General features: G+C 53.2%; 2 protein-coding genes across 5 annotated transcripts in view; one reads left to right on the forward strand and one right to left on the reverse strand.

Moving 5' to 3' along the window:
• ACTN4 (actinin alpha 4) overlaps nt 1–1,394 on the forward strand; it is a 72,543-nt gene extending 71,149 nt beyond the window's left edge. For all 4 annotated transcript variants that reach the window (XM_033845413.2, XM_033845414.2, XM_033845411.2 and 1 more), the window contains one exon: nt 13–1,394. In XM_033845413.2, coding sequence (XP_033701304.1) covers nt 13–171 — 159 coding nt within the window. In that variant the 3' untranslated portion in view covers nt 172–1,394. The remainder of the gene's footprint in view (nt 1–12) is intronic.
• On the reverse strand, nt 487–23,652 carry CAPN12 (calpain 12). Its single transcript, XM_033845422.2, is given in 26 exon segments — nt 487–1,848; nt 1,929–1,987; nt 2,080–2,218; nt 4,923–4,997; nt 5,537–5,599; nt 5,689–5,759; nt 6,136–6,193; nt 6,723–6,782; nt 6,861–6,900; nt 7,078–7,145; nt 7,147–7,255; nt 7,257–7,285; nt 7,482–7,493; nt 7,949–8,063; nt 8,065–8,167; nt 8,249–8,412; nt 9,040–9,114; nt 9,185–9,270; nt 9,342–9,416; nt 10,521–10,689; nt 11,562–11,695; nt 11,880–11,998; nt 12,182–12,251; nt 12,551–12,643; nt 12,645–13,955; nt 14,488–23,652. Coding segments are annotated over 25 exon segments (2,178 nt in total). The 5' UTR covers nt 12,813–13,955; nt 14,488–23,652; the 3' UTR covers nt 487–1,824.
• Between the last annotated feature and the right edge of the window lie 119 nt (nt 23,653–23,771).

Raw genomic sequence — 23,771 nt, forward strand, 5'->3', positions numbered from 1 at the left:
TGCCACCCCCAGAACTTCATCACAGCCGAGGAGCTGCGGAGAGAGCTGCCCCCCGACCAGGCCGAGTACTGCATCGCCCGCATGGCCCCATACCAGGGCCCTGATGCCGTGCCCGGGGCCCTCGACTACAAGTCCTTCTCCACAGCCCTGTACGGCGAGAGCGACCTGTGAGGCCCCCACCAGAGAAACCCTGACCAAACACCCCTCCTCACAGCCTCCAGGAGGGGCTGGGGGAGCTTTTCTGCCCCACCCCCCACCCCCCCACTGCAAGGGCACCCCCTGGCCCCGCTCCTCTGACTCTGTATCTATGCAAAGCACTCTCTGTCAGTCCTTTCTGGGCGGGAGTGGGGTGGGCAGGGAGGGGCTGGGGCAGGCTCTCTCCTCTCTCTTTGTCAGTGGGCCAGGAGGATCTCCCCCTCCCCCTGGACGGGTGTGAGGGAGGCTTCCGGGGTCAGCGCTTCTGGTCTGGTAAATATATATGATGTGTTGTTTTGTTTTGTTTTTTTAACTCTGTGGAGGGGACAGTGGATCCTCACAGTAAAACAAGCCCCCTCCAAGCCCTAGAAACGCCCACCCCTCACCACCCCCCTGGTCCATTTCTTCTCCCCTGAGGTCCCTTCAAGGCCTCCCACATCCAGGCCAAAGCCCGACGTGCCTTGTCCAGGAACCGCCCGGGCCTGCGATGGGCCCCGTAGAGGGTGCCACAGCTGCCCGGCAGGAAAGAGGACCAGCCTGCTCCCTGCTCCCTTGTCCCCTCCCCTCACTTGGCATCGCCAGGAGATGAGGGGGTTCAGCTCAGTCCCCCCTCTTCTGCACCAGGAGTGGGGTTGGGCAGACCAGCCTCCCACCCTCACCCCCAGCCAGCCCCCACCTTGCTTTGTCTGGACCTGCGTATCTCTCAGATTTTCTAAGGACCCCCTCCACCGGCAAAAAAAAAAAAAAAAGAAAAAAAGAAAAAAAACACACACACAAAACACACACAAAAAAAACACACAAAAATCCACAAAAAAAAAAACTATGAAAAAAAACTTTCAGAGAATTACTATTTACTTTATTAACTTACGGATTTATTATATAAATATATATTCACCTAGCAGCATATCTTCGCCGCCTCTTGCTCTCATAATGAAGACATAGCTGATTTGCTCCCCTCCCCCAGCCCCTTACTGATTTCTCTGATGTCTGCCGTCGGTGTGGGTCTCTGGGGACCCCCCCCCAACCGAGGCGGAGGGTGGGCTGCTGGCCTAGCTGCCTGTTAGTGGATGGTTTCACTCCACCACCTCCCCCCCCTTTTTTTTTGAGTTTATTCCGATTGATTATTTTTTTTCTCGGTTTCTGGATAAACCACCCTTCTGGGGACAGGATAATAAAACATGTAATATTTTTAAGAAGGATTCCTACAGTGTCCTCTGTTTTTCTATCTGTTCTCCACCTCTTAGGAGAGCGATGATAGAGCACCTCTTGCCAGAGTGAGGTGGGGCGTGGGAGTGCCCCGATCCCTGTTCCCATGAGTGTGTGAAAGTAGGAGTGCTGTTGGGGACCCACTCCAGGTCATGCACTGTTGTAAGCGTGTAACGTGGGCTAACTCGTGCAGCCTGCATGAGAAAGGTGCTGTTACCATGCCTGTTTACCAGAGAGGTGCAGTGACTTGCCCAGTGTCACCCAGCTGGTGAGTGGGGGGGCCGGAAGTCAGCTCCAGGCAGGCTGGCTCCCAAGGCCACACTCTGAATCACTGCTTAACATCAGGGCATCAGCCCCCTTCCTGTAGAGGAAACCCTGGTCCGGGCCGGGAGAAGGGTAAGGCAGGGCTCCCAGGCTGAGGTCCTAGAAGATGGCCACCTCCATCCACTGAGCGAGAGGAAACAGCAGGCATGAGGCAGGGGACTCCTGACACTCCCGTGCCACCCCTCCCTGCAGCCCAGGCTCACCTGTCTGTGGGTCAGGCAGACGACCCCCTCGCCCCCATCCAGGTGCTGGCTGCAGTGGCCTGTCAGAGAGGGGCAGGGTGCGCGCCCACCTCCCTGGTCCACTATGGAGACATCCTCCCCCTGTCCCACCAGTGCCAGGGATGACACTCACGGAAGAGGCAGATGAGCTGGGCCACGCAGGACGCCAAGTGCTTGAAGTCCATGCGCAGACGGCTGTCCCGGTAGCGGCTAGTGAGGGTCTGGGTCAGCTGGTTGTTCAGGTGGAAGCCCGGGGGAGGCTGCCTCTGAGCCTGGGCTGCCCCGGGAGCCCCACCTCAGGGTCATACCCCCCCTCCGACTCCCCAGGGAAGGCAGACACCAGGGGGGCCTGGTCCCACCTCTCTAGTCCCAGCTCTGCCTCATCCCAGCCGTGAGGCCACGGGCAGCTCCCTTCACTTCTCTGGGCTTCAGTTTCCTTATCTGTCAAATGGGGACTATGAGAGCCCTGACCCTGTAAGGTCGTGTGAAGATGTTATATGTAGAGAGCTTAGGGCAGTGTCTGGCCCATCATAACTACTGTATTATTATTCCTTTAAACTCTGCAGGATTTCTGCCAATAGACACTAGAGGATATTTCTGTGCAGCAAAGCATTTTTGTCAGCCCCGTATGATGTCAATTTCTTGATGTTCCAGACCAGGGGCGATTTCTGGAGTTCAGAAATCACCTCCGATGAGGAATCGTCCCACAGAGGCTTTTAAAAGCCAGTCCTTGTGAAAGCCCTTACCTCGGTTACTGGGCCCTAGTGACCATGACCTCCTGGTTACCCCTCCCCAGGGCCCCTGTTGTCCCCAGCTGCCTGGTGGCCTGCACAGGCTGCACCTCATCTCCTGTTCCCCACCTCCCTCTCCTCTCCTTGACCTTGGGCTTTGCCTTGCCTTCTTTGCACTTGATGTTCCCTCTGCCCAGAACACCACGTCCTCTCTCAGCCCGGAGTGTTCCTACTCTGATACACGCCTCCTCCAGGAAGTCCTCTCAGATACTCAGCCCCCAGCAAGCAGCATGAAGCCCCTCCTCTGGGGTCCCACAGCTCACGTCCCTGCCCTGAGCCCTCTGGGCCCCCACGTCCCTGCCCTGAGCCCTCTGGGCCCCCACGTCCCTGCCCTGAGCCCTCTGGGCCCCCACGTCCCTGCCCTGAGCCCTCTGGGCCTCCACGTCCCTGCCCTGAGCCCTCTGGGCTGTCACTGTCTTTGGTGGGTCTGGCTGCGCCTGCACTGGGCAGGGGAGTGAGTGGTGGGTGAGGTCCAGGAAGGGCTTCTGGTCACCACTGAATCCCCAGCACCAGCCAGCACAGGGCCTGGAGCAGAGCGGGGCTCAGGGGGTGCTTGTGGAGCAGAGGATAGGATTGGATCGGAGCAGGTTCTTTCTCCTGTCCGTCCCCCCAGCCCAGGATTGCTAGGTCTCCGGACCTTGCTCCCAGCTGGCCCGCTCCCTGGTATTCCCTCCACCATACACACCACCTTTCCCTTGCCTGTCAGCTCCAGGCTCACACACAAGTCCCTGACCCTGGACTTGCCTCTCCCTCCTCCCTCTCATACATATTTAAGAATTTTTAAAGAGCTGTCCTCCCAAGGCCTCGTGGGGCTCTCCTGTCTTCCTCCACCGATCTCCCCTCTGACCACCTCCCCCTCCCCACTTGGCTCCAGCCACACTGGCCCCCTGTCATCTCCATCACTGGGCCCCTAGTTCACTCCGCTGCCTCCACACCAGCCTCCTCAGGGCCTTTACACTGACTTTCCCCATCTGGACCGCTCTTCCCCGGAGTCCCCAAGGCTCACTCCTTCCGGTCTCTGCTCACACATCACCCAAGTGAGGCCTTCCCTGACCGCCATGTCTCAACCCACACCTCACGCTCTGCGGGTCCCAGCACCATGGCCTGTTTCCTTTTGCCACTGTAGGACTTCTCACCATCTGCGCTAGACGTTCTGCTTGTTCTGTGTCTGCACCATCAGCACGTCAGCCCCTTAGAGCGCTCCTCTGCCTAGACTAACACCAGGCTTGTACCAGGCACTCGGGCATACCGCATGAACAGTACAGCCTTCCGCCTTCCGCCACCCTCTCTCGCCTCTGCTTCTGCCTACCTGGGACTCTTTGTTTCTCAAGCTCACATCTCCCAATCTTCTCTCTGACTCCATCTCCCCCCTGTCTTGAGTTCCCTTTTCCTGCACCTCCCTGCACCTTTGACTTCCCCCCTCAGGGTCTCCCCCTGCCTCTCAGACTCTGGGTCACATCACCCCCAGCCCCCCATCTCCCCATGTCTCACCCTTCCCTTTGCTGTGGCAGATGAGCCCTGCGGTGGGGTGGGGGTCTGGGAGTTCTGTGTCTGATCCCAGACCACACCCCGTCCATGCAAGGTGGAGTGGGGGACAGATCACATGCACTTTTCCAACTGTATAGCCCAGGGAAAAAGTTGCTCTCTGCCTCTGTTCATTGGCTAGGATTTTTGGGCTCCCACACAAATGGAATGGGGCTGTTCTACGTCTCCTGGAAGAACTCAGCCTTTCAGTGGGAGCCTTCCTTTGGGCACTCTGGCATGTTGTCATGGAAGCTGCATTCCCCAGCACTAAACCCTGTGGGCTCCATTCCACAGGCTCCTCCTGGCCACCCTGTGTATTAGCCATTTTACAGAGAGGGAAATGGAGGCTCCAGGCACCCAGGGCCACCCAAGGAGTCCAGGAGTCCAGGACATTCTACCATGAGGTCCTGGGAGCTGGGGCCTCTCAGACACCAGCGCCCACGCCCCCCTTCCCCTCCCAGGAGGGCCGCACTCCCTCCCTCAGTGCCCTCCTCCCCCCACACAGAGGATTCTCCCCTTTGGGCCTCTCTCAGGGTCACCCATTTCCTGCCAAGAGTGGGCAACTGAGGTGTGGGCTTTGTGGATGGCGGGGAAGGAGTACAGGGGAGGAGGGGGAGCAGATCTGTCCCCAGGATCCCGCAGGACCTCTGTCCATACCCACTGCGTTCAGGGCCAGCCTCAGTTCATAGGAGTTCATGGTTCCAGAGGCGTCCTCATCGAACTTGTCAGATGTGGCCTGGGCAGGGAGGTATTGGTCAGTCCCATCCCCAGGCCCCTAGGCACCCTGGAGGAGGCTGAAAGTGGGTCTTGGAGCCAGAGAGCCTGCGTTCCCACCCACCTCCCTTTCTTCCTGGCCGCCCTGTGCAAGCAGCTTTGGGTGTCTGTTTCCCATTCGGTAAATTGGGAATAACAGTACCAGCAGTAACAAGGGTGCTGTGAGGACAAGGTGATATTCTCATCACAAAGGGCTTAGGGAGGGCTCAGTGAACAGTGGCTTACCACTTGCAGTGTGGGGAGACCTGGGACCATCTCCTCACAGGGAGCCAGAGCAGGGGCGGGGCGGGGAATTATCACCTCCCAGTGACAGACAAGTAGAGGGACAACAAAGGGGTGTATGGAGCAGGAATATCCCAGCCAGATGCCTCCAGGTTGGCGTGGTGTGGTCAAGTTCCCCTTCTCCCCTGGGGCCCTGCTAGCCCACAGAGCACCTATACCCATGTTAGTAAAGGTGCCTCTCCCTCCAGAAGGAGGTGCCCTGCCCAGCCCCCATCTTACCTGCCACTCCAGGAGGTGGCCCCAGAGCTGCTGGAAGTGGTACAGGTCGAGGCTTCGCCCATGCTGGGGATGCGGCATCTGGTTAAGGTCAATGTCCCCAGAAGGGAAGAGGAGGCCATCCTCCCTACCCAGGCAATGCCCCCATCATATACCCCAAAACGCTGCCCCAGCTGCTCCCAGGTCCTGAGCCCGATTTCTCTGGGAGTCCGTGCATGGGCCCTGGCTACAGGAAAAAAAAAAAAGGTACTTTCTGCGTACTGGCCATTAGTATAAGCGCTAGGGATTATTGTTATCCTCAATAATCCTTTCTGAAACTGAGGTGCAGAAAGCCATGGGACTGCTGGAAACTAGTAGAGCTGGGATTTGAACCCAGGCACGGGGCTCTGGGTCTGTGCTCAGGACAGTTACACTTCCATAAAGGAAGATGGGCTTATACGTGGCCATGGCCTTGGCCACGGGTCCTATCACAGAACCCACAGGTCTGGCTACAGGGGAGATGCCAGCAGGCTGAGCCCAGGGTTCCCATGGCCTGACTCCCAGAAGCATCATGGATTAACACACATGGGGGCTCTGGAGTCCGCTCTTGGTCCCCAACTCACCAGGCTCCAGGGCAATGCTTAATAAGGTCTGGAGCTGAGGGGTATTGAGTTCTTCCTCCTGGTAAGGAGAGAGCCGGTTGTGAGCCTGCACTCGGGCAGTCATTCAGCAAACAGCCCTGGGCCGCCCAGACAGTATGCTGGGTGGTGCTGGGACACAGCAGGGACTGAGAGAAGCCCAGGCCTGCCCTCTCAGAGCTCCTGGTCCTGGAAGGGAGTGAGCCCTGTCCCCAGAGTGGTCAGGGCTGCAATGGGGAAGCATTGGGCTGCGGGAGCCCACAGAGGACAAGCAGCTGACCAGCCTGGGGGAGGGTCAGGGCACGGTGGAAAGATAAGGCCTTAGCCTGGCAGGGGTTGTGAAGGGAGAGAAAGCAGTCCAGGGGGAGGGTACGGACTGAGCAAAGCCTCTGAGGCAGGGAAGAGCTGTGAGCATTTTGAGAAAAGAAGCTCATGAGATTTAAGCACAGACAGACTGAGAAATCAAAGCAAAATGAGATGTCTAGGATGAGGGAGAAAGGGAGGGAGGGGTACATGGCGAGGGTAGGGGAGGGGAGGGAAGGGACCCCCTTAGCCCTGCCCCATCTCCTCACCTCTCCTGCCAGCTCCTGAAACAGCTGCTGCATCTCTAGCTCCAGGGTAATGTAGGGGACCTGTGGGGTAGGGGGTGTTTAGTTCTGGTCCCCCAGCACACACACACCCTCGCACCCCTTCCCAGAGCAGCGCCTCACCATGAGGGCACGCAGGTCGGCGCTGATCACATCTACCTCCCTGCAAATTACAGACGGGAGATGGGGGGAGGGGACTGCCCACCCCGCGGCTGGGGATATGGGCCGCGCGGGGTCTCAGCTGAGGCTCGGGTGGGCTCTAGGTGGGACCCTGGGGGCGCTGGGCTGACCCAGGCGCGGGGCAGGGGATCCCGGGGCGGAGCAGGGGATCCTGGCTCACACTGCGGTGTGGCGGCGCTCGGAGAACACGCGCAGCGTGAAGTCGACGGCGCGGGCGGCGCGGGCGGCGCGGGCGGCTGGATACCACCAGATAGTGGCCGGGGCGCAGGCGGCAGCGGTGGCTCACGTCGCGGCGGGCACAGAAGGGCGAGCGGTCGGCGCGCAGCAGGCCCCGCAAGACTGCGCGGGGAGTCCCACAGTCCCAGCAGCTGGGGGGCAGGGCGACGTGACCACCGCCGTCCAAGTTCACCCCACCCAGCCTCCGACCCACTGCATCCTCCACACCGCTCTGTCCAAACCCACTGGTCACCCATCACCCCAAGCGCGTCCCAGGCCCCCAGGTTGTCCCAGCTGCTGGGGCTGGCTCAGAGATGGATGGAATCTGGGGTCCTACCTGATACCCACTTCCTCTGGGATCTGTAAGAAGGAAGAGCAAGGGGAGTCAGGGCCAGGCAGAGGCAGCCACCCCTCAGAGTCCCCCCGCTCCGGCTCCCTCCACACCCCTCCCTCTCTTTTCTTCCCATCCCACCCCTTCTAAAGCCCCTGCCCCAGCCCCTCCGGACCCCTCCCTCCCATCTGTGCCCTCTGCTCCTCGGTCCCCTCCCTGATCCTCAGCCTTTCCTCCAGCCCTTTCTCTGTCTGCTTTCTGACCCCTCACCCCTCACCCCTCTACCCTTCTGACCCCCAGCCTCTCCCTCTGCGCCCTCCCTAGCCCTTCAGTGTCTCCTTGATCCCCACCTCCGATTTCCTCAGCTGTCTCCTGACTCTGACCCTCGGCCCCCATCCTCTACCCCCTCAGATCCCCCCTTTGGCCTCCTGCACCTCCATGCCTCTGTGTTCCCCCCATTGCCTCTTCCAGCCCGGGGTCCCACCTGGAGCACGTGGAAGCCCACAGTCAGGTATGTGAGGCCCTGGGCCCTCAGGGGCCGCCGGTTGCGCTGGATGGGTGACAGAAGCACAGTGCATTTGGGGGTGCGCCCCCCAGTGCGGGCCCTGTGCCCCTGCTGCCCCCCAGCCCTCCCAGGGCCCCTCATCCTCCTCCTCAGGCTCCAGCAGCGTCAGCCGGAACTGGGGGTGAGTCCAGAAGGTTTCTAGTAAAGGACAAAGAAACAGGGTTACCCAGCCTGCCACGGCCCCCCTTGCTTGCCTTTAGGGGACCCTCCAGGCCTCACTGGCACGAGGCTGGCCCCGGCCAGAGTTGAAGCCGCGTACCCAGTGGCCTTGGAAGGTGTGGATGTGCCTGCCGCCTCCAGCCGGGCTGCGGACCAGCACCTCAGGGCTCAGCAAGCAGACCTGGATGGTGGCGAAGTGGCAGAGGAAGTCCTGCAGCTCCATCCTGGACGGTGGCCGGCAGTCAGAGGTGGGGTGGCCCGGCCCCCACCCCAAATAGCTCATGACCCCCCAAGTCACAAAGCCCCTAAATTCCTTAAATGTCGCCAAGTACACTTCAGTCCCCCAAATAATACATGTCTCCAGAAATGACCCTCAAATTAGAGCCCTCCAGCTCCCTCAGATTTCTCCAAGTCCTCAGAAATGCCCTGCAAATAGCCAAGGTCCACAAACTCCCCCCAGATACGGTCAAATTGCCTTCAACCCCCGAATACCAAGACCCTCAGATTCTCTATTACCAGTAAGTGCCCTTCAGCCCCTCAGTATTGCCAAATCTCAAGAAATGCCCCAATGTCACCAAGCCTCCCTCAACTGCCCTAAATATTACCCATCCCCCTTCAACCCTCCAAAGATTACTATGCTTCCAAGTTCCCTAATGTTACTGCTAATTCTAATTCGACTCCGCGAAATAGAACCCAACTCCCGAATTACCACAGACATGGACAGTTTCTCCCCGTTAGGACCCACCCCCATGAACTTCTCCCATGTCCCTTCAAGCGGGACTTGCCCCCTCCCTGACCCTGCTGGCCTGGCGCCCCTCCCCGAAGCAGACCGGGGACCCTGCGCCACTCACCAGAACTCACCATCCTCCTTTTTCACCAGCAAGGCATCTCGCCACTCAGCGGGGAGCACGTCCCAGCATGGGCATCTGGGGAGATGGAGGTGTAAGGGGTGGGCAGGTGGGACCGAGCCACCCACCCACCCCAGATCCATCCCACCTATCACTCCAGGCCCCAGGCCACTCCACTCGGCCCTGTGGGCTCCGCAGCCGCAGCAGACGCACGTTGGTGAAGCCCCGTGACACCTAAGGGAGACGTGGTCAGTGGGGTTTGGTGCTTGGACACCCCCTGCCAGCCCACCCTGGGGGTTCCTCACCTTGTGTGTGCCTGTGACTGAATATGCATGTCCCTTCACCAGCCCGTCTTCTGTACGGTACTCGCCCCGATCACTCTGGGAAGAGGACAGGACAGTGAGCCATAGCAGGGGACAGAGCTCCCCTGTGCATCCCCACCTCCTTTCACCAAAGCAGGAGTCACCCAGAGCACCTAACTGAATGGCACCAGGCTCTGAGAGGGGCTGGGAGTTGGCAAGTGAAGGCAAGAGAAGGAGAGAGAGGCAGATGGAGACAAGAGACCAAAACAGATTTAAAGAGGAGCGACATACAACTTCCCTGGTGGCGCAGTGGTTAAGAATCCGCCTGCCAACGCAGGGGACACGGGTTCAAGCCCTGGTCTGGGAAGATCCCACATGCCGTGGAGCAACTAAGCCCGTTGCCCCAACTACTGAAGCCGGTGCTCCTCAACAAGAGGAACCACCGCAATGAGAAGCCTGCACGCCACAATGAAGAGCAGCCCCTGCTCACCGCAACTAGAGAAAGCCCGCGTGCAGCAACAAAGACCCAACACAGCCAAAAATAAAAATAAATAAATAAATTTATTTTAAAAAAATTTACTAAAAATATAAATAAATAAAGAGGAGAGACACGGGGACAAAGAAAGATACAGAACAGAGAGGAAAAGAGGTGGAGAAATGCAAAAGACACTCAGTAACTGAGTAGAGGATTAAATAAATGAATGAACGAATGAGTTAGACTGACTCAGTGAATGAATATGTGATTGGGTCACAGATGGACATATGACCCAAACTGAGCCCATGAAAAATCAGTCCTGAGACTTTTGTTGAAATTCTCAGAAAGAGGCACTTTTTTTTTTCACACACACACATCCCCCGGGGGCAGTAGGAGGAACCTGCAGCTGTGGGGCCCACTTTTGTGCCCATGAGAGGAAAGCCTGCCTGTGAGTGAATCTAACCCAGAAGCAAGAATAGAAAAACACGTTCACAACAGCCACTAAGCACCTGGATCCAGCTGTGCCTGAAGCTTCATTAGTCATGAGAGCAAATAAATGTCCTTTTGACTTGCTGGCATTAGGTTTGTGAGAGACAATAAGCCAGCAGTGAAAGCAGAGGGGAGAAGGACCCAGGACACCGCCCCTCTCTAGCTGTGACTGCGCTCTGGTCCTGGCGGGGGTCTTCATGGGAGTCTGACTCTCTCACCAGGGCAGCGGCTCCCACGAGGGACCCCTCGGCTAGGGCATGGCGCAGGGTAGAGAAGAGGCCTGGAGCGTCCTGCCTCAGGTAGAGCACCTCGCCCACACCACCTGTGAAGTCCACGAAAGCCTCATTCATGTGGCCGCCTCGCATCACCCCGTAGGAGCCATGGAGCCTGTGGAAGCAGGTCTCGGGTGGGGTGTCTGAGTCATGGGCGAGTATCTTGGGCAACCATGGGAATGTGGGGGGCCTCTGTCTCATGCTGTGAGGTCCCAAGGGCTATCCCCCAAATTGGCAGACTCTTAAGGAGGGTGCACTTGGTAGGCCCTGAGAAATTTGGCTGGTGGCTCTTGGGGCCACCAGGACTGTGTGATCTGGGGGTCACAGAAGAGCTCTGTCAGAATTCTGGGCATCCTGGGGTCTGTGTCTGACACTGAGTCTGTGGGAGATGTCTGCTTTGGGGGGTGATCCCTAAGGGGTTTGTCAGGGATTTCAGAGCTGCAGAATAGGGAAAAGTGAAGATTTAAGGGTCCCAGGATTGCACCCAATATTTTAGAGGTGTCTTGGTTTCTCAAGGGATCAGGAGAGATTGTCTGAGGTTACAGGTCCCCCAAGGGGACTGCTTAGATTTGGTGACTCCGGGGCCTCATACGAGATTTCAGTCTCCTTCAGAATTAAGAGTGTTCGGTTGGTATCTGGGAATATTTTGTGTGAAATATCAATGGAGGGGGACTTCCCTGGTGGTCCAGTGGTTAAGCCTCTGTGCTCCCAATGCAGGGGGCACGGGTTCAATCCCTGGTCAGGAAACTAAGATCCCGCATGCCACAAGGCACGCCCCCCCCCAAAAAAAATCAGGGAGGTGTTTATGATTTGGAGGTCCTCAGGCGATGGTATGACATGAGGGTCCTGTGGGCTGTACCTTGGTTTGAGATCTTTGGTGGGGTGTCTAGAGGATCCCAGAAGTCGGGGGTGCTCCGGGCGTCCCCTGTGGCTTGGGGCCTGCTGGCTGGGACTTGGGGCTGCCCCTGGTGGCATCGGGGTCCTTACTTGGCGTAGGCCTTTTCCAGGAGTGGGTCCCAGAACTCGTTCCTCTGATCCGAGCGCACGAACATCAGCTTCCCCTCACGCACAGGCAGCCTGTCGTCCACCACGACGTCCACCCAGCAGCCAAACTACCAGAGCTGGTGGGAGAAGGGGAGGGGCCTGGGCTCGGCTTCCCACCTCCAACCCTGCTGGGCCCCAACCTCTGATGCCTGACCCTGCTGTACCAGTCCGAAAATTACAGCCCCATGGGGACAGTGTCAACTATGAAATCCATGTCACCCTGGGGGAAACTGAGGCATGAACAGAGGAACCGAGCTTTACCTGGAAGTGGAAGACGCCTGCGTAGCCGTCTTGGAAGCCCTGTCCCGGGGAGACCACCTGGGACAGGAGTCGTGGGTACAGAGTGATGGAGGCAGCGGCTGCAAGAAACCAGCTGTTACCTGGCAGGAGAGGCTGGGATTGGGGGAGGGTGGAAAGAGGGAGACCGAGGCACCAGGAGAGGAGAGCCTGAGAGGGAGGGGGAGGGGCAGGGACAGGGCAGGGGGAGGCTGAGGGCGGAGCTGTCGGGGCCCCCACTGAAACCTGCCAGATCTGGGGGCTCAGCAGGGGTTCAGTGGTCTCACCCAGACTCCTCTGACACACGTCTGTTCCGCTCATGTCCTCACAGATGAACTGGGGCTTAGCGCAAAACTCCTGGAGGAGATGGGGGAATCCAGACCTCAGCCAGGAAGGGGAGGGAAGAAGCAGCTGGGGGGTCAGATGCCCGGGCCCCCTCCTGCCCTCGCGGCTCTGGAGTAATGGGCGCCTCCAACCCCATGAGAGGCTTGTGAAACCTGTGGGCAGCCGTTTGGCTTCCCTGGGCCTCCCCTGACCCAGGATTGCTGAACCTGCTCTGAGCTGGTCCCACAGTGACACCTCCTCCCTCAGACCAGGAGCCCAGCCCCCAGCCTCCTTCCTCAGACCTGGGAGCCCAACCCCCATCCCCACATTACATGGGGCCTCTTCCATTCCACCCCTTTGGCCTTCTCCGAGTCGGGCCCCAGCTGGTCATAGCCAAGGGCATCAGGGCCAGCAGGGAAGTAGGGCATCAGGGCCAGCAGGGAAATAGGGATCTCGGAACAGGATCCCCTCATCCAGGCAGGCTGCTTGGATTGCTTTGTAGTTCTGGCCCCGAGAGGGCTTTGGGCCCTTGGTTCCAGGCCCTGCCTCCTGGTTCACCAGCTGGATGGTGACTCTCTTTCTGCCACACGCCATCCGGACACTGTGGGCTCACAGGCCGGATCTAGGCCCTTTAACCTCCTGAGTCATGGGGGTAGGGCCTCCCCTCCATCTGAGCCCAGATGGGGGTCTTTAGGCAGAGAGGAACCTTCCCTCGTTAATACTAATTGATGGTTTGGCGTGCAGGGAGCAAGGATGCCTCTTCAGTGTTTTCCTCCTCAGGGCGTGGGGCCTTCAGCTGTGGCCAGGGTAGCAGCTTAATGGGCTTGGCCAGCAGCAGGAGGGAAGGTGGGCAGAGCTGAAGGAGGACCGGCTGCTGCTGTGGGAGTGCCTAGAAGGAGGTCAGTGTGGGCGGTGCATCTCCGCCAGCTTGTCCCTGCAGGCCTCCCTCTGTGGGGTTGAGAAGGGCAGGGATGGGGAGAGAGGCATCTTTTTTTTTTTTTTTTTTAGTGCCTTTGATCTGCCTTTTTTATAGCCTGCTTTATCCTGGAGGGAGTTATCTTTACTGCTGTATCTCTCTCTCCATCTGACAGTTTCTCTCTCTGCCTGCCATTGTTATCTCTCTTCTCTATCTTGACCTCACTGCCTCTGTCCATCTCTCTGGTCTCCTTTTGTCTTTCTCCATTTTTTGTTTATCTGTATCTGTATCTCTCTCTGTATCTCCCGCTGTCTCCATCTCTCTCTCTCTCTCTCTTTTTTTTTTTGGCCGGGCTGCGTAGCATGTGGGATCTTAGTTCCCAACCAGGGATCGAACCCACGCTCCCTGCATTGGAAGCATGGAGTCTTAATCACTGGACCGCCTGGGAAGTCCCTCCATCTCTCTCTTTATATCTCTTCTTGTGTCTCTTTTTCTCTCTGTGTCTTTCTTGTATGTGCCTCACTCTCTGTCCCTCTCCATTTTTCTCCCTGTCCCTGTAACTCCTCAGTCACCCAAAGTGGGACCCCCATCTCTCCCCTCCCCGACAAGGCAGACCTCAGCCTGGTCGCCCCAGGCAGAGCTGACCATGGAGGGGCCGCTCTGCACCTACCTGTCCTGGGCTGGGGCAAGGCCCACCGGTGACTATGACACCCCATCCTGCCCACCTGTGGCTCAGGGTTCGGTAGAATAGTATTTCCCCAAAAGGACGCTGTAGCTGATTCTGGTGGTGGAGCGGCTGGAAGAAGGACCTTGGTTCTTGTCTTCTTTGAAGAAAGAATTCAGCAAAGAGACAAAGATTACGAAAAAGATAAAAGCGTTTATTAGAAGCAAAGTACACGTGGCAGAGCCACAGAGGTTGCACACAATAGGGGCAGCTTAGGTTGCTTTTATAGGGGCAACTTTCCGGGTTTTTTTTCTGACCAATCATCTCCATATTTGGTCCTGGTGTGGGCACCAATCTCTCAGCCAAGATGGATTCCAGCTGGCATCTTCTCCCTCTTGCCCTTTCCCTAGACTGAGGGCCTTTTCTGAGCATGTTTTGGGCTGGGAAATCCACAAGAACGCACCCAGTCAGGGCCCAATACCTCTGCTGGTATCCCATCTCGAAGCAGCAGGAGACCAGCCGCAACTCCTCACCCGGGGGCCTATCTCCTACCTCAAATCCCTCCCGAGAGATGTGGACTCAAAAACATCTTATTGGGAGGCTGAAGGGCAATGGTTCATCTTCTGTAGCTTCTTCAGGCTGACACTGGGTTCACAGACCCGACCTCATCGGGGCCATGGAGCTCTTACCTTGCCTTGTTCGGGGCCCCAGGGCAACTTCCGCTGTTATTCCGGCAGGACTGGTTTCAGGCAGTGGATGCAATCCCGGCATCACCATCATCTTGAATTGCTGTAACCTGGAAAAAGCAAACTTAACAAGCAGGTTAAAAAAGCAAGCGCTGAAGATCAGCCTTCGAGCAGGCCCTTGCTTTTCCCATCCATCTGCCTTAGCCAGGGTCAAGACAAAGGGCTGCCCTAGGCCCACCCTTAACCCTAATATAGCCCCAAGGGGGCCCAGAAGGTCTCACCCCAGTAGTAGGGTAGGACACTCAGGAACAACTAGAAAGGCATGTGAGATCAAACACTGTTCAAACCGGCAAGCGAGGGGCCCAGGGAAGTAATGCGCTCAGGCTTTCTGTCAACACCAGTTAACTGTGCAACTTTTAGAGGAAAGAGGCCCAGCATGAGAAATCAAGACAGAATAAGTGGCTCCCGTATCAATTTAAAAACTCCATCTTCTTACCTGCCACATCAAGGACCACCTGGGGCTCCTCGACAGAGACAGACAGCTCGTGAGGGGGCATGGGGGAGACGCCAGAATCCCTGGGACCGCCTCAGTTGTCCAGCATGGCCATCTGGAGCAGAGACGCCTTTCCCCTTCAGGACTGAGGGCATGCCCATCTCCAGAGACCGGTCTCTTTGCAGACTGGGCATGGCCTGGGGGCGCTCCTGGCATTTACAGGCCCAGTGGCCAGTTGACTTATATTTGAAGCATTCCCTCTTGTTGGTTTTACCTCGACACTGATGGTTGAACCTAGACTGAGGCCTTCTCTGCGCATGTGTTGGGCTGGGAAATCCACAAGAATGCACCCAATCAGGGCCCAATGCTCCCGCTGGTATCCCATCTCAAAGCATCAGCAGGAGACCAGCTGCAGCTGCTGAGTCTGGGGCCTATCTATCTCCTACCTCAGAGCCATTGGAAGAAATGGGAGAAATAGGTTTCAAGTGGCCGAAACTCACCAGTTTTCATCCCCACAGCCCTTCCACACTCAGCAGGGGGGTCTCCTGCCCCAGCAGAGCCTTGTCTCCTCTGTGATACTAGATGTCCCTCAGCCCTCTGGCATCTTTCCCTCCAGATGGACAAACAGATATTGTCTGTGCCTCCCGGCTGTGTGGCCACAAAAAGGAGGTTATAAACAGGTTTTCTTCCTATAGAATTGCAAAGACCAACCCTCCACGTGAGGCAGGTGACAGGGTTAGGAGTCAGAGGGCCTGGGTTCAAATCTCAGAGCTGCCACTCAGAACTGTGTGTCGTGGCCAAGTCACTTATCCTCTCTGTGCCTCAGTTTCCTCATCTTTACAATGGGGGTAATAATAAGACCTATCTCTGGGTGTTGTTGTGAGAAACATATGAGTCGATATGTGAGACATGTTCAGAACAGTGCCCGACACACAGTAGTTGCTCAATGAACGTTCTATGTCATGACTACGTCCTGTGATCCCATCTATGGTCACCTATCATCACCGGCTTTGGCTGCTGTCTCTGCCATTTCTACAGTCACTTCCACCATCCCATTATCTGTTCTCCATGTTCTCACCCCGCGAGGTCACGGCCCTCTCCCCTTTATTTGCCCCAAAGTACCACTAACAGTAGGAGGAAGCTTTTAGTAAAACCTGACATCTCGCAATGATGTAAAAATCCTGTCAGATGCTCTGGCCTCCTACCTGCCCCTTCCCCGGCCCCTCCTGCAAGGCCCCTCCAGGCTGCTGCTCTTCCTAGCTGCCTGCCGGCTGCCATGCTTCAGGGCTCTGCTCACAACCCACAAGCAAGTGTTCTCTCGATCATCACTCCCCACATTGCTCCTTGAATCCGGAGTCCCAAATATGCTTTCCCCAGCCAAGGTAAGAAGAACGCATTGATGTTACTGTAGTAGATGCTTTGTGAGCCCAGCACCCCGACCTCTTTCCGGAATCAGCACCCCCATTATGTTTTGGGGACCCACGGGCCCCTTATTCTCAAGCCCTGTGGCTCTGGTAGGGCTGGCCCCTCCCTCCAGCTCCAGGGAAGTGCATGTGACTCAGAACAGCCAATCAGAGCACCTCAGCCCCTGGTCACGCCCCTCGGTCACACCCCTTGTTCAGTACCTGGGAATCAGGACAGGGCTTCTATTTTCCTGAGGCCACTAAGCGGACGGCATGTAAGCCCCGAGTGGCTCAGCTCTACCTTGGCCGTGTAGTCCGGAGACCCTGCCTGAGAGTGAGGACAACGCTGAGGGAAGCAGAGCCAGTGACAAGATTCCCGCGAGCAGACAACCCCTCAATCGGGTGTGCTCAAAACCAGACTTTTACATTAACGGAGTCAATAATTCTCCTCTCTTTTTCCCATTTATTATTTATTTATTTATGTCACTAGCAACCAAAAGAAACCTTCCTAATTCAGTTGGCATGATTTCTGCAGCGGTGCGCTAGCCGGAATGTCGAGGACATCAATTCCCTGTGGAGTAAGGAATCCTTCACTGTCATGGAGTAAGGGGTCTGGTGCCAGTTACTCGGCTTCTACTCCTGCTTCCTTACCTAACCAGCAAAGTAGAGTGTTCCTGTTTCACCAAGTTAAGGCTGCACTTGGGCCAAATTAAAAAAAACTTTTTTTTTTTTTTTGCCTGAAATGCTATCATGAAAATGAAAAGACCCACCATAGAGAGCAGGTATTTGTTACACATATAATAACAAATGCTTACTATTTACCGAGCACTTGCTGTGACTGTGCACAAGAGATCATAAATATGCTCTGGCAGCTATAGCAAAGACCACAGACTGGGGGCTCAAACAACAATGACTATTTCTCAGTTCTGGAGCCTGGGAGTCCCAGATCAGGGTGTCAGCATGGTCAGGTTCTGCTGAGAGCTCTCTTCCAGGCTTGCAAACGGCCATCTTCTTGGTGTATCTTTCCATGGCAGAGAGAGAGCTCTGGTGTCTCTTCCTCTTCTTTTTTATTTATTTTTTTTCATTTGGAAGATCTATAGTTTTTCACTATATTTAATTCTATGTCCCATCTGTTTTTTTTTGTTTGTTAGTTTTTGTGGGATCTTAATTCTCCGACCAGGGATTGAACCCAGACCCCGGCAGTGAAAGTGCTGAGTCCTAACCACTGGTCCACCAGAGAATTCCCTCTCTTCCTCTTCTTATCAGGGCACTAATTCCATCATGGGGATTCCCCACCCTTATGATCTCATCTGAACCTAATTACCTCCCAAAGGCCCCCACCTCTAACTACCACCATATTGGGAGTTAGGGCTTCAACATATGAATTGGTGGGGAGGGGTACAAACATTCAGCCCATAGCAAAAGGTAAGGTTTATAGTGACCCCATTTTACAGATGAGGAAACTGAGATACAGGGAAGTGTGGTGTTGTGGCCATGCTCTCACAGTTGCACACTCAGGATTTTAATCTGGTGGTCTGGCTTACTGATTATACTATACTGCTTCTCAAAAGGTCAGTATTCAGAATATACAAAGAGCCCCCGTAAATAAACAAGTTGACTCAATAGAAAACGGGCAAAAACATGAATAAGCAGTTGCCGAATAAGCAGCATGGCCAATAAGCATATGCTAATATGCATATGCTAAGGAAATGCTAATTAGAACCATATGAAATACCACTATCCCACTAGATGAGGAAGAAAGTTAAGAAGTCTGAAAATACCAAGTGTTGGCAGGGATGTGGAGCAACAGAAGTGCTGATGGAGAGGTGTAACTTGGTACAAACACTTTAGAAGACAATTTGGCATTACTCAGCAAATGCCTATGCTATAACCCAGCAATTCCACTCCCAGGTATACGTATCCTAAAGAAACGCATGTGACATGTATCCCAGGAGACGTGTTCAAAAACGTTCATAGCAGTATGGTTTGTAATAGCAAAAACCTGAAAACATCTCAAATATCTTTTGTCAGCACAATGAGAAAATTAGGGAAGACTTCACAGAAGTGAAAATTGGATGAACTGCAGATACAGCATGGGTGACCCTTAGAAACATAATGTTCAGTGAAAAAGCAAGCCTCAGAAGAATACCCACAGTATGACACTGTTCTCTAAAAGCAGTACCTTTTGTTACAGAAAATTTAAAACACAAACAGAAGCAGACTGAAGGATATAATGAAGCCTCGTATCTTGATCAGCCAGACTCAACAATTTTTAACTCAAATCCAGCTTCACTTCTACCCCACCCCTCTTGTATAATTTTGAAGCAAATCCCAGACATCATTTCATTTCCTTAGTAAATATTTCAATGTATTTCTCTAAGATAGAAACTCTTAAAGAGAACCATAACCTGAATACCATTGTCACACCAAGAAAATTAACAATAATTCCTTAATATCATCAAATATCCACATTTCCAATTACCTCATAAATGTAATAAAATTATTAGTAGTTTATTTGGATCAGGACCCAAATAAGGTAGCTTCACTGAAGTTGATTGACATGCCTCTTAAATCGCTTTTAATCTGTAGGTTTCTTTTTTCACCTTACGGAAAATGATGAAAGTTTACTAGATTCTTATACACTATTCAAACAAGGGTGGAAAGTGTCTAAAATACTTTAGTCAACACTGCAAGCTACCAATTTCATCAATAACAGGCCATTTTTAACACCCACTATGTTAATTATTAACAAGCCATTCAATATGCAAATGAAAAGCCATTTCTAACTTTCATCATGCTAATTAGTGAAGTCTCTGGTGTTTCTCAAAGATAGTTGAAGCCCTTGAGGTAATTGCCTATTTGGCTTTTGATCAGATGCTGGCTGACTCTTCTGGAAGTGTGTATTCCACCTTAGGCCAACTGATGGCCCCTGGAGTTTAACTTAAATGAAACATATATTTAAATCGCCCTGTGTCTTAGTGTGAGTTCCTTAAAAACAGACTCCAAGGGACGTCCCTGGTGGTCTAGTGGTAAAGAATCTGCCTTCCAATGTGGGGGACACAGGTTCAATCCCTGGTCGGGGAGCTATGATCCCACATGCTGCAGGGCAGCTAAGCCCGTGTGCCACAACTACGGAGCCTGTGCTGTAGAGCCCACAAGCCAAAACTACTGAGCCCGTATGCCACAACTACTGAAGGCCGCGCGCCTAGAGCCCGTGCTTTGCAAGAGAAGCCACCACAATGAGAAGACCGCGCACCGCAGCGAAGAGTAGCCTCCGCTCACCGCAACTAGAGAAAGCCTGAGTGCAGCGACGAAGACCCAACACAGACAAAAATAAATAAATAAATAATTTTTAAAAATAAATAAATTAATGAATTTTAAAAATGCTGATAAAAATTTTAAAATGTGTATGAATACAAAAAAGACCTACAACAAAGTAATTTTGAAAAGAACAATGTTGCAAGACTTATACTATGTGATTTTTTTTTATAGACTTTTTAAAAATAGATTTTATTTTATTTATTTATTTTTGGCTGTGTTGGGTCTTTGTTGCTGCACGCGGGCTTTCTCTAGTTGTGGCTAGCAGGGGCTACTCTTCGTTGTGGTGTGCGGGCTTCTCATTGCAGTGGCTTCTCTTGTTGCGGAGCACGGGCTCTAGGCGCGCAGGCTTCAGTAGTTGTGGCACGTGGGCTCAGTAGTGTGGCTCGGGGGCTCTAGCGCAGGCTCAGTAGTTGTGGCGCACAGGCTTAGTTGCTCCATGGCATGTGGGATCTTTCTGAACCAGGGCTCAAACCCATGTCCCCTGCATTGGCAGGCAGATTCTTAGCCACTGCGCCACCCGGGAAGCCCACTATGTGATTTTTGACTTACTATAAAACTACAGAAATCAGGAGTATCATATTGGCATAAAGGTAAACAAAAAGATCAAGGAGTTAGAAGACTAGTGAGGCCAGAAATAAACACACACATATATGGTCAATTAACTTTTGACAAAATAGCCAAGGTAATTCAATGGGAGAAAAGACAATCTTTTCAACAAGTGGTGCTGAAATAGCTAGAAGTCCATATGGTAAGAAGTGAACCGCAACCCTTACATCACACCATACAAAAAATTAACTAAAAATAGATCATAGACCCAAGCATATGTGCTACAACTATAAAACAGCTAGAAGGAAACATTTTTAAAATTGTGACCCTAGGTAGACAAAAATTTCTTTTTTTTCTTTTTTCTTTTTCTTTTTGGCCATGCTGAGAGGCTTGCAGCATCTTAGTTCTCGCTCCAGGGGTTGGACCTGGACCTTGGCAGTGAAAGTGCCGAGTCCTAACGACTGGACCGCTAGGGAATTTCCAAAGGTTTCTTAAATAGGACACAAAGGCACACAGCATAACAGAAAAAAAAAAAAAAACCCTGATATGGTGGAATTCATCAATTAAACACTTCTGCTCTGAGAAAGGCACAGTTTAAAAAATGAAAAAAAATTAGTCTTTTGTTTTTAGTCTGTGTTTACATAGAGGAGAATACATATTACAGATTCACAATACATATATTTGGCAAAGGACTATATCCAGAAAATATAAAGAACTCATAACTCAATAATAAGAAAACAAACAATCTAATTAAAACGGGAGGCTTCCCGGGTGACGCAGTCGCTAAGAATCCGCCTGCCAATGCAGGGGACACGGGTTCGATCCCTGGTCCAGGAAGATCCCACATGCCGCAGAGCAACTAAGCCCGCGTGCCACAACTACTGAGCCCTCGTGCCACAACTACTGAAGCCCACGCACCTAGAGCCCATGCTTCGCAACAAAAGAAGCCACCGCAATGAGAAGTCTGCGCACCACAACAAAGAGTAGCCCCCGCTCGCCGCAACTAAAGAAAGCCCGCGCTCAGCGACAAAGACCCAGTGCAGCCCAAAATAAATAAATAAATAGGGAATGTATATATATATATCTGAATCACTTTGCTGTACAGCAGTGATTAACACAACACTGTAAATCAACTATACTTCAATAAAAAAATTTTTAAATTTTTTAAAATAAAAAATATTGTCTTTCTATAAATGAAAAAAAAAAGTATCTCAGAGAGTCGTTTTAAGGATTGAACGAATGGTTAGCACAGTGACTAACACATAGTAGGGACTCAGGAAATGTTAGCTAAATAGGTATATAAATATATATATTCCAGTTTCCCCCAAAATGTACAATGTAGATAAATTATTAGAGAAAAATGACTAGAAAGAAACACACTAATATATTGTGTGATTATTTCAGAGTGGTAAAATTGTGGGTAATTTAAAAATTCTCATTCAAAACCGTACAATAAGTGTGCATATATTTTCCTTATTTTTTTATGCATATATTTTCTAATAACAGTGGAGATTATTAAAAAGGTAAAAGCTTCGGGCTGTTGTAGGTAGGTCCAAGGAAACTCACTGAAGTGTAGTTTGTAGGTAGGAGATGATGTGACACCAGTGGACATCCAGCGGGTTCAAGTGACTTTAGTTGTGTTCCTCCTTGCAGTGGAGTCCTGGGAAGCCAGCAAAATGAGTGAAGCTGTGTATATATCTCTCTGTTACAAAAACAAAGTCTCAGTGTAGGAAAATGCAGCTGATTTTTGTGTGTTGACTATGTGTCCTGCCACTTTTCTGAATTCATTCATTCAAGTTTTAGCAATGTGGGGGGGGAGAATCTTTAGGGAATTCTACATATAAGATCATATCATACATTTATGATATAATATATATATATATTTCTTGAAATGACAAAAAGTTTTAAGTACAATATAAACTTCAGTTTTTTCTTGAACGATTTATGAATAAGTTGCCAACATGCTGCCTCTTTATCTCCAAATAGTTTGTATTTTGTATAAATAGGAACATTCTCCACTATATACACGGTAAGACAGAGGTGAAAGTCAGGAAATTAACACTGATGAATCATTACCATCTAAACGGCAGAATCCAACCCCTTTGTGATTGTGTTAATAGTGCCTTCCTTTCCACTGTATTTGTTGAAATTCGAACTGTATAGTATATTATCTTTACAAACATTTTTTAATGTTCAGTAACTACATGAAAACACACATAAAATAAAAATTAATTCATTTAACAATGAGCCCTGGAGTCCCAAGGGATGCCAGATTTTCTCAGGTCTCCGCAGGGGACCCCTCATTCCACTGCCCCCCAGAAACATATTCAGAAGGGCCAGCATGGGGAAAGGTAGTTATAGGCGGTTTGCAAAGTACAGAAAAAGCTCAGGTCCTGAAAGGGCTCGAACTGGCGCCCAGGCTTGGTGGTCCCACAGGATTTTCCACCTCTCTTTAAGGTGAAACCAAGGAAAACAGGGCCCTGCTCCTGCACCGATTGCCAAGATTGCAATGTTGGCAGCGGCCAGGAGGGGGAAACATGTCACTGGTTTCGCAAGGTTCCAGGCTGAGAAACATCCGGCAGGGGCGCGGCTCCGGACTTTCCAACACGTGGTGCGCTGCCGGCACGCACCTTCCACCCCCTTCTCCGTCCGCTACTGAGAACCACATACGATGCGAGTGCCTTGTGGGTGCGGGATTCGGGGGCGCTCCCGTTGTCTGGGCTCCTCTCCCACGAGTGGCCTTTTAGGGACAACCAAACCACCCCCCTGAAACCAGAAAATCCCCACATGGCACTCAGGGCTGACTGGGCTTCTGTATGTACCCCGCTCCCCGTTCCCCCTCCAGAATCCCTCGGGTAGGGCCGGGGTCGCAGGGCCGTTGAGTGAGCCGAGGAGGAAGAAGTGTGAGAACGGCGCTTTAGACAGCAGGGGGTCACGGGAGCACGGCCCTACGCGTCCCGTGTCGCTGCAGTATGCGTCTGCCTCGGGGCGCGAACTGGCGGGACCTGTCCCAACTCGGGGACAGATGAGAGGCCGGCGACGCCCTGATTGGCTTCCAAGCCCCTTCCTGCGCCACCTGTCTGCAGGCGCCGGGAGGCCGGGGAAGCGACGGAGAGGAATAAAGCCTCGGGCATCGGCGCGGGGAGCCGGAGATTCACGCATCTTCTCCGCGAGGCTGCGGTCTCCAAGAGACCTACTTGCAGACGTACCGATTGGGGGGTCCGTTACACCCACGGAGCGGGCGCCAAGGGATGGCTGGGGCCCCTGCAAATTCCCTAAAGTCGCCCCCCCACCGCATTACCACCTGGCTGCTTCGCAAAGTGCTGCAGGGGGGCAAGCCAAAGCCCCACCCCCGCCAGATCGTGACCCTCCTCAGGCCTCCAGGGACAAAAAGTGCCCTCGGAGATCCAGGCCCGGACCCGCCCCGGCCATGCAATCGCTGTGTGACCCTTAATCAGTGTCTTCACCTCCCTGAGCCTGCTATCCTCGTCTATATGAAGGAGACACAGACACACAAGAGGCGC

The sequence above is a fragment of the Tursiops truncatus genome, chromosome 19 (genome assembly GCF_011762595.2).
Source record: "Tursiops truncatus isolate mTurTru1 chromosome 19, mTurTru1.mat.Y, whole genome shotgun sequence".
Lineage (NCBI taxonomy): Eukaryota > Metazoa > Chordata > Mammalia > Artiodactyla > Delphinidae > Tursiops > Tursiops truncatus.